Source organism: Wasmannia auropunctata, unplaced genomic scaffold, assembly GCF_000956235.1.
Source record: "Wasmannia auropunctata unplaced genomic scaffold, wasmannia.A_1.0 LD335985.1, whole genome shotgun sequence".
Lineage (NCBI taxonomy): Eukaryota > Metazoa > Arthropoda > Insecta > Hymenoptera > Formicidae > Wasmannia > Wasmannia auropunctata.
In genome coordinates this window covers 967,847-978,870 of record NW_012026905.1, presented here as the reverse complement: position 1 = coordinate 978,870, position 11,024 = coordinate 967,847, and the positions used below count along the sequence as shown (strand labels likewise).

The 11,024-nt window shown below is 37.9% G+C and overlaps 1 protein-coding gene across 1 annotated transcript; it reads right to left on the bottom strand.

Moving 5' to 3' along the window:
- Positions 1–218: 218 nt before the first annotated feature.
- LOC105454451 lies at positions 219–10,744 on the bottom strand. The gene is made up of 6 exons (XM_011697063.1): positions 10,132–10,744; positions 9,575–9,699; positions 8,745–8,969; positions 1,398–1,533; positions 825–954; positions 219–414 (listed from the first exon to the last, which is right to left on the bottom strand). Exons 1-6 carry the CDS (start codon positions 10,402–10,404, stop codon positions 329–331), a joined length of 975 nt encoding a protein of 324 aa, XP_011695365.1. The 5' UTR covers positions 10,405–10,744; the 3' UTR covers positions 219–328.
- Positions 10,745–11,024: the final 280 nt, after the last annotated feature.

The following is an 11,024-nucleotide window of genomic DNA, read 5'->3' as shown; positions in this document are numbered from 1 at the left end:
TTTTCATAATACATTTAATTCTATACTTTATTCCATACTTTTATCTGTACATTTATATACGTGGATTTATTCATGTTATTTTTTCTAATACTCGACAGATTGAATGATTAATGTCAGAATATCGAGGCGAAATAAATTAGAGTGCTTCCTTTCAACTGCTTCTTTTCAAGTTTTCTATGAATAATGATAAAATGAACACTGCACTTTATTCTCATCACATTTTATTATTTGATACATTTGCATACAGGAACTTTTTTATAACACATTCGTCGTTACGCAACGAATGAGAATCTGCTGCTATAAGTCAGCTATCAAACTTTACTCCGCTTCAGTCATACTCAGCTCCGATAGTAATGCTCATGTCCTCGGAAATGATTTTTGTTTGGTGGTACCAACGATTCGTATCCAAGACGACTGCAATTGAAAAATCACAATGCTATCAGAACGACGCGAGGAGAGGAAAGCGCAATATAGTGTGTGATAAAAGTAATTTATAAAGTAAATTTTTATTAGCGATCGTAATTATTTAAAAGGCTTCTGCTAAAGTTTTTTTATTTATTTTCGAGAGAAAAAAGATTAAATCAACAATTTAAAACACCGTTAAAGGAAATAAATCTTTCGCCGTGATTCAAGGACATAAACAAAGTGTATCCGCATTTTAGCGTTAAATACGACCGAGCTGATTCTCAATTCGAAACAACATTGAATGCGACTGTCGATCAGAAGGCCGCATTTAGCGCCAAACGGGGGGAAGGGAAGCAATTAATTTTGCAATTAATTCGATCATTATTTATTGGCATGTATATCGAACGCGGCTCTCTCACTTATCTCTCCGGCATGCACAATCACTTCCAGCCTCTTGCATGTGTAGTGACACTCCCTCGGCGGATCTAAAATCCACAATTTTTCACCCTTTATCTGCGCCTGCCAGGAGGGATAATCCACATCGTCCACCTTGAAAAATTTCATATTCTCAAAATGTACGATTAATGACAATCGTCTGTATACTTGAACATGCACAAGAGCGCATTTAAACGTTAAATATATATTTACAATAAATATAACTAAAATATATTTATTTTAAAATTAAAATAAAACAAGATAAAAATAATTACAGAGATTGAATTAATCTGCAAATATTTGATTGAATAAAATACAAAATTTTGAGATATTTATGTAAATTACTGCATGTACATATATTTATTTGTTGAAAAAATATGGCACATAATTATTAATAAATTTTTATTAAAGTATATTGTGCACGTCAATAAATAATTTTGACAGACGTCACTTTTTATTAAAGAATGTCGCGTTACACGATTGTTATTTAGTGAAATAAATCTCACGTAATCTTCGGTATCTTCGGTAAATTTAACGTAGTTTTCGATAGAACCTACATGCATTGGTGCGCCGTAGCCGTTGCTTCCCATAAAAATCCAATCCGTTTTCTTGCTTTCAGCAGTAGCGGGAAGAAAATACGGTCTCTGATAATGCTGCCTCAATATTACGCCGACCTTCTCGTCGCAGTTGCTCCTAAGAGTTAAAAAGAAACCGTGAGAAAGCATCATGGAACGTAAGAAGGTAATTAGAGAAAGCTAAAAATATTTTTTTTTCCTCTCTGATGATTTCCGTTCGATTTTTCGGAAATGCGAAATTCAATCGGTCTCATCGAGATTTTCTGTCGACAAAAAATTTTTCGATCGGCGTGACATTGCATGGTAGTGTGGATCTTCTTCGTAAGCCTGTTAACGAAATCGTACACGAACGCTGGTGATTCGAGGCGAGTGTCGGAAGCCGTGAAAATACTCGCAGGCAAGTATAATTAACTCACAAAATACGTTGGGTCTCTTAGAACGTATTCTTTAAACATGTATCGGTGGGACCACTTTGTAGTGTATATGATTTTCCATTGGCTTACTTATAACTGTAATAATCACACATATATGATATATCATAATTATATCAGTCATAAGTGTGCCAACTAGAAAACATATACACTACAAAGTGATTCCAGCGATGCATTTTTAGAGAGTACGTTCTAAGAGACGACACGTATCTTGTGTATATACAAGGTCCTTTTAGTAATACCTAATTTTCTTCATATGGGACCTACTATAGTTTTAACGTCGGGTCCGAATAGCTAGTTAGAAGAGGTTTTCTTGGCAGAAATACTCGGTGCAGTTTTGTTATTGCCTTCCGAGATCGCCTTATATAATGGCGATCGCTTTCAAATCGATTGAAATCGATTTTAGAATTAAGTATAGGTTCTGAGTAGATTTGAACCTGGATATTTGGCACAGAAAGCTGCCACGCAGCTCCTCGCGCCACGATCGCCACTAGTAAATTTAACTAAAAAAAAGTTAAAATATATGATTAGTCATTTGAGTTAAAAGAACGAAATTTACTCGAATGCTTTATTATTTACATTGACATTATATAATATATTTTAATATATTTTAACTTTTAAAATTATTTTAATTCGGACGGCTCATTAGAAGAGACTTTCCTGGGTAGAATTACTCTCGGTGGTTTTTGTCTTTGCCGAGAGGTGACGATCGCTTCCAAATCGTGATTACAGTCGATTTAGAGTTATAATTGTTCGGGGTGGATTCGAACCTAGGTCTCTGGCACCAGAAAGCCGACGTGTAGTTTTTGCGCTACGATCGTCACATGTAATTTAGTAATAATATACTGTCAAATAGTATAAATATCAAATGAAAGGCAAAATTTTATTATTTGAATCAGTATATTATTACTAAAAGGACATTGAATTAGGACATTTAAAAGGATATCGATTCATTCATTCACAGTTATAAATATACAAAGTAGTTGTTAAATTTTTGTACTCTTTATTTCTTTGTGTGTGTGGACGCGTGCCGCACAAAAATTATATAATAATATAATTTTATGTCCTTTTACATGTATTTAATATATAATTATATGATATATAATCTTATGTCTGATTATTATATTAGTGTAATATACATATATATTATATAAAATAATATATACATAATTTTTAAAGTAATCTTAATGCAATCTTCTTTCAATCTTTCATATGTATATTCTTTGTTTTTATCTAAGAAAACTGTTCGGAAGGTTTCTAATTTAAAAATAAAAATATCAAGTGCTCATTATCAATTGCAACGACTTTTTCCACGCCAATTAAGTGCAGCTTTCTATAGTGCCATTTATATTTTCTAATAACTTCTTCTTCATCTAATATTATATTAATCAATGATGACAGACTCTGGACATAAGATAATGATACCGAGAAAATTGTCATTGATAAGGTACCTTCCACTTTCGTCATTTATAAGAACCGGCAGACGGAAAAATAGTATAGTAAAGAGATATGTAATCTAATTACTTTCTATAATTATTTCTTCTTTATCTAATATTATATCAATCGATTGGCACACGCTGACTGCACAATAAAGCAATAATACTGCGAAAATTATCATTAACCGAATGCTTTTCTCGCTTTATCTATTAACAACAATTAAGGGGAGGGGGAGAAGAAGTGCATAAAATTTCATAATAAGCCAATCGATACACAGACCGAAACGAAGATAAGCTAATAATGCAGCTAGAATCGCCGTTATGAGTGAGGTAATCCATTTTCCGCTTCTTTCAATTATTTATAACAATGAAACAATCAAGAAGGGGACAAAAGACCGGTTTACTTAGCGTACAGCAAATGTTTGAATATTAATAGCGCGCAGGAAAAAAAATACATATATATCGCTTGGAATAAACGCCCGAGGAATCTCTCTCTCAAAAATATTGTCCCACGCGCGACGGCACGTACGCTACAAGTTTACATTTTACACGCCGATTCCCGGAATGTAGGCGCGCGCGACCGCCTTGTTTTGTTTTGATTCGCACGCCTCGTCGCCCTCGGGCTTGCGCCCCCCTCCCCCTCCCGCTCGCCGCGCCTACCACCAGTTCAGTGCGATCGGAGCAAACGGAGCGTCGTGTTGTCGCGCGCGCCGTCTTTCTCTCTCTTTCCCGTGTCGGAGTTCGCGTCGGGCGCGAGAATCGTGGCGCGGGAATTTAGCGACCGGGGCCAGTTAATTGCGTGTGCGCGTCAATTACCATATATCGTCGCGATCGATGGCTCCGTCAATAGATGTATACGTGTATATCCGCGAACGACGTGTTTATGGCCGTTTAGCTCGCCGAGGCTCGCCGCCGCGCCGCCCGTTTCGGAATCGTCCGGATTCCGAATCTCCTCGGTCGATTGATCCATTTACCGGAACGCGAATTTCTCGGCTCGACGATCTTCCGGTCGATCGAAACAATTTGATTGATAGGAATTGAGCGATTACATAAGCATTATAAGTATATCCAGTGAGAATTTTCGAATTAGATCTCGCGACGGTCGCGAAGAGAGGTTAGAAATCCGCGGTAGCGTCGACGTATGTACGGTCCGCGCTGCGTCTAACGTCATCGGGAATGTATGTTTCGAATCTATTATCCCCATTGTTGATTTTTCATCACACGCGATTTATTCGAACAGAGTGCGTCGCGAGTGTCGATAAACGTAGCATTGCAGTTGGCCGTTGTTTAGCACTGAAAGCTCGCCGCCCGTTTCGGAATCGTCCGGATTCCGGGTCTCCCCGGTCGATCGTTCCATTTACCGGAACGCGAATTTCGCCGGCTCGAGGGTCTTCCGGTTGATCGAAACAATCGACTTATCCTTGAGCGATTACATAAGCATAAGTAGAGAAAAAAATTTAATTCTGTGATCAAGATCTTGCGACGGTCACGAAGAGAGGTTACGATATTCGTTGTAGCGCGATATGAATTTAAGTTGTCGTCGGATTTTTGTAATTCTCGGGAAATCTTGCTGACGCGGACGGTCCGTCTAACGTCATCGGGAATGTACATGCACTTATTTCGAATCTGTTATCTCGATTGTTGATTTCTCACACGCGATTTATTCGGATAAAGTGCGTCGCGAGTACCATAAACATAGAGCAGTGCAGTGAGATTAAGCTCGATTTAGGAGATCCTTAAGAAGTTGCCATCGGATTCTCGGAAAATCTTGCCCGCGCTGCGTCTAACGTCATCGGGAATGTTTCGAATCTATTACCTCGACTGTTGATTTTTTTCACACGCGATTTATTCGAACAAAGTGTGTCACGAGTACTATAAACGCGGTGCAGAAGCAGTGCAGTGATTAGGAGATCCTTAGGAGGCTTCAAGATTCCACACGTTCGCCCAATGAGACCAGAAATTCGCTACTGAACGTAAGTAATCATGCTAATCACAGGAATAAAAAAATCATCCCGTTCTCCAACAATCATTCGCCTTATCGTATTCGAATTGTATTCCTAAGCCTTTCAAGGGAATAAATATTGCATGAAAACAAATATATATAATAAGATAGTCGTAATTGGGCGCTGGGCTGACAAGAGTTTTTCATTTGTTGAAAAATTCGTCTAAAATTTTTTAATGATCGCGATAGGCATGCCATTTTTGAGCGCGGATCTTCCGGTCGATCGAAACAATGATCAAGATCTCGACGGTCGCGATGAGAAGTTCCGCAGTAACGTCGACGTAAAGTTGTCGTCGGATCCTCGCGAAATCTTGACGACGACCCGCGCTGCATCTAACGTCATACTCATCGGGAATGTATTTCCAATCTATTACCTCGACTGTTGATTTCTCACACGCGATTTATTCGGGCAAAGTGCCGAAGCTGTATATAATTGAATTCAAGTAATCCTGATTTTTCGTTCATCTGAGCTGCGTTTAAATTCCTCATCTGGGTGCAAGTATCATTTTATCCTTGATGTTCACTAAAAGTTAAACAAAGATATCTCAAAGATAAAATGATATCTAGCGGGAAATCTAAACGCACTCTTGTATAGCAGAAAAAAATCCCTTTTGGACGACTTATATTCATGTCATAAATCGAAATATGTAGAATTGTATTGATAATTTTAATACGAAAGCATTTCAAAGTAATACATATTTAATATATTTTTTTTATTTATGATGAATATATGTTTTAATATATATTTCATATATATGTAAAATATAATTAAAATGCAATAATCAAATACATAATTAAAATTTGATACGAGATCGTAATTAGAATTCTAATCAGAAATCAAAATTGCAAACTATATAAAATGGATTTAATATCGTCGTGATTATTTCGATTGTCGATACTTCGTACGATTTACGGAAGTCCAGACAATTATCGTAGAATATCCCGACGGTTCCGTCAAGTGAACTCCGTGCGATCGTAGTACAACTCATACAGTGGAATTTCCACGATCGATCAGCGCGGGTTAGGCGGGTAGTTTCGTCGAATAATACTCGTAGTTATCTCGGATAATAATCAGCTGTGGTTGCGATCGCATTTTCTACATTTGCCGCGATCATTTGCTGTAGTCGATCTCTTGATTAAAATCGCGAAATTAATGTTGTAATTAATGCTATGATCTGAATGTTAAAAATCTCTTGTCTTATCATGTTTGAATTAAATCTATTTTAACTATGCCTACGAAATTAAACCTATTTTAATGATTTATAATTTGTTCCAGATTTAAGGATAAAATTTTATTTTTATTTTATTCAAAAATTTATATTTATTCATTTATAATTTTACGTGTCGTGCAGTACGAAAAATATTTCAAGAATCAGAAAATACATATCTTGATCTACATAAAATATATATTAAATATACGAGGGTATATTTCGAATAATACCCGACAGAGATGTAGTCATAAATAGAATTTTATCCTGATGTCGTAAATTATGGATTATTTAAACTGGACTTTTTCGTTACTAAATATCGCGTGAAACGAGCGTGTAGTATCGACAATGCCGAGAGAAGCGTGTAGTATCGGACGATCGTCACATTGTACGTAATAGAGTTGGCGAATTTTGGCATCCTTGCAATATCGAAACCCTGTGTGCTACATCTAATTAAAAATTCATCGTTACGAGGAGCGCCTGTAAAGAATAAACGTACATTATTACCCACGTCGCGTTAATTAACCGTGAATTTATTATATTTTATTATTAGCTGTCTGCTCGTTAATTAAATTTGTCGAAATGTCAAACTACTGCCGCGAGTATCGGACGAGGGTCGCGCGATTGTTTAGAGCGTGTCGCGAGCATAATCGTCGGGAGTGCCGCTGCGAAAAGGGCGAGAGCGTCGCGTCGTTGCGTTAATTAAGTACATACATGCATGCACGGTTTGAACAAAAAAAAAATGACAATCACGCGATCGGCGAGTAAAATCGTTTATTATTACATGAGTTGTTTGTTTAATTTGCCCGCGACGATTCGACGCGGCGCGGCCGCCCGTCGTCGCGCGCGCGATAATAATTGGCGGCGATCGCTTTGGCATTCGTCTCGCGTTCCGCCTCTCCGCGGTGCATTGAACAAAACGGAAAAATGACAATTACGAATTGTCCGCGAGTGAAATGTTATTTATTCCCGTCGTCCGCGCGCGGGATATCAATTTAAAATTGATATCCCCCGTATTTTCGATAATTATGCGCGCGTGCAGGACGGCGCCCGCGGAGGAATGCGGCGCGGCGCGGCGTCGATCGGCGAGCGAATCCGTCGTGCATTTACATTTTGCGCGACCCGCTGATTTATCCACGCTCGCGATTATTTTAATGTCGTTGCGAACGCGATGATTTTCCGATAATGAAATTTATAATTGTTAATAACATTTAAAAATGACAAGCGTTTCGCTTGTACGCCAGTCGTAAGGAGCTTATGAAAAATTCATTATTAATTCACTGCAATTTGAAAAATTTGTTAAATTCCTCGTAATAATTTCCACTTTTATTATTTTTTTTTATCATTTGAGTTTCAAAGGAAATTTCATTATATCGATTCTGTTACACCGGAAAATCTCATTTGTCGCGCACTTATTCTATCTGTTAAACTTCATCTTCGCGTGAAACGGAAATGAAAGTTAAATGAATGCATTTATCTCTCTCCCGAATTCATAATCTTCGAGGACTCGAATAGCAACGAAATGATTCCGATAATTTTAGATTGAGCATGAAAGACTGTTGTCGAGATTTCTCGAAAGATTATCTGGAAGGGAAAATTATTTCGACGAGAAATAAAAAAATCTAAAGTATCGAAAGTATCACGAAAAAGAAACTGCGGAGTCTCAACAGCTTCCTTGTTACACAAGCCCGTTATACTGTACACATTAGAGATTGCAAATTGGAGATTACACTAATGGTGAAAGAAAAAAATGTAAAATAAAAAAATATTTCTTAATTCATTCAACTATACATGGCAGTCATGGGCTGTCAAATAATTACTTACTGAGAAAAAAATTGTTGAAATAACTAAATGCGTTTTATTGACAGTTTTTTTTAAATTCAATTATACAATGCTTTTGAGTTAAACATACATCAACAACATTAATGATATTTTTGTGAATTAACAAGTATTTGTTAATTTAACAAAAATATATTAACTCATATGTTTAACTCAAAAGCATTGTATAATTGAATTAAAGAAAAACTGTCAATAAAACGCCACTTAGTTATTTCAAAACAATTTTTTTCTCAGTGTAGAATTTGACAAGTCAGATATTAATTCCAATAATCCGTTTTGTTCTTGATTGGCTGATGACAATCATTCTAATTTCCAATTCGCAATCCTCAACCTCCAATGCGTATCCAGTATTACAAGAGCTTTAGTTCCTTCTCTACGGGTCCAAGGATTAAACGCGATGCCGAGTCACTTACCAGCCGACGTACCACGGCATCGTGCCCTTTTCCATCATGGCTCGATCGGCGCTCATGTCGAATACGTCCTGTAGACTCCGAAATTCCGTCTTGTACGGGAAGAACTGGCAGCTCGCCTCCTCCCCGCGGTAGAGCGTTTTGAAAAACGAGAAGGAGAACACCTTAGGCGCCGTCCAGTTGGCCATCGCGTCGCTTATCACCACCGGCTTCCCTGAATACGCGTAGCTGATTACAAGTAAAGTACAATCGTGGAGAGATACCGAATCGTTATAAGCTGCTCACGCGGGGATATTATTGCTGAACATTTCGCAAATGAGTGTAAAATAATTAAATTGCAAGCGTGAAGTCCTCGAGCAAGTATGACTGTAAATTTATCAGGGTGTGATAAATTAATTCTTATAATTAGAAGAATTTACAGCGTTAAGTTCCCTTCTTTTAAATAGTGGTGAGGTGAATTGGTTCTTAAGAAATAAGATTATTGTTAGCAAAAATATTGTTGTTAAATAAACAAATTAATAGGCAAATATTTTTTCTTCTTATAAATGATGTTTTAAATGGGGTCTTTCGACATATTTCGCCATTTTCAGCAGATAAGTAAATTAACAAGATTAGTAATTAGCGAGATTTTTGCAAGTGGATAATCGAAATATAATTTGAAAAATTTTAGAGATTTATGCCACTTTTATGCCATAAGTAAATTAGTTGGGAATAAACGAATCTTTTTTTTGTGTGCCGTTACCGACGTGAGTGATATTTCTCTCTCGGAAATGGAATGAATGCCGCGTATGAATTAGCTGAGCCAATAATACGCAGGTCGCGCGTTTTAGTACCGTTGTTCAAAGATCGTCGGATCGACGGCGGAGAGTTTGTCAACCTGTTGAACATCCTGGCAGATCGAGCAGTCCTGCGGCGGTCGGAAAAGTTTTTGCACAAACGAGGGCGTCGTTATCCAGCACTGAAACAACCGATTCGCTCAGTCAACTGGCCCACTTGACTCAACGAGGCGCGATTAATTTCTAACAAAAAAAAATTAATTCTTCTTAAATTCTGAATTGGAACTTTTATCTTTAATCGCGATTATGATCGACCGAACGTAAGCTTCGTCGTTTAAGTTTTGTCGTCTCAAGTGTGATTATTAATTTACCTGGATAAGTGAAAATAAAGTTCGCGATATCTATAGTACGTGACATCTAATCGGGGGATTAATATAGAGTTAGATAATTTTAGTTTTAATCCATTCCACATCGAAGCGACGTCTAATCGAGGGATTAATACGGAGTTAGATAATTTCAATTTTAATCCATTTCACAACGAAGGAAGGAACGTTGTATCGACGTCGAAATAGAAGTAAATTATCGAACAACGATGGAATTCGTGTCTTTCTCACCTTGCTGTATCGATACGCCAACACGTAAGTCCACGCGACTTGCACCGCGAGCCACGTGGCGAGCAGCAGGACGAGCCACAGGTGCCACGCGCGAACTTTTATCAGTTTCGTCGGTCGCAGTCGCGAACGGGCGCGCAGCAGCCGCCAGACCTTGGCCGGAAGTCTCAGGTCGTCTATTTTGCCCAGGATCGCGGCCAGCTCCTTCCGCGCGAGGTCCACGGACTTGTTCGACGAGTCCGCGGCGGCGATCGCGTCGTCACTCGCATTCGTCATAATGACAAACTCAATTGATATTTCCAAAGAATTGAATGATCAATTATTTTCTCCCTCTTTTTCACGAAAATTCTTGAATTTTAGATATTTTAATTTTAAATTGGCTCAACGAATAGATGTATGTTAACGATTAATTGATATTAATTTTGTAATATGAAATCTGAATTATTGAATTAATTATGGCCCAACTAATTTTTTTCCTTTTAAACTGAATTACTGCTTTGCCGATTTCAGAAATCTATTCAAATCGAGATGAACGTTAAAACGATACCACGCGAGATTTGCTACGAAACGAAATCTCTTTCGTTTGTTTCCTTTTTTTAATGCAATTGTAACGATTATTTATTATTATTATTGTATATTCCGACGGGCACTAGTAGTCCTGATGGCTAGCGTAAAACTGGGACGCGGTCCTTACCTGCTGCTCCACAGCGCGCCAAGCTCCCCTCTCGCATTGGCCTCGTATGGGGGTGGAATGGCAACGGGTTCACAGGGGTGTGAAACGAAAATCAGAACGCCCACCGATACGGGCCATCGGATTGGTTTCAATCGAATCGGTTTGGCGTGATAGAAAGTGGATTATTTCGCGAGTGTTTAACTCACTTCTCCCTTTGTTTCTT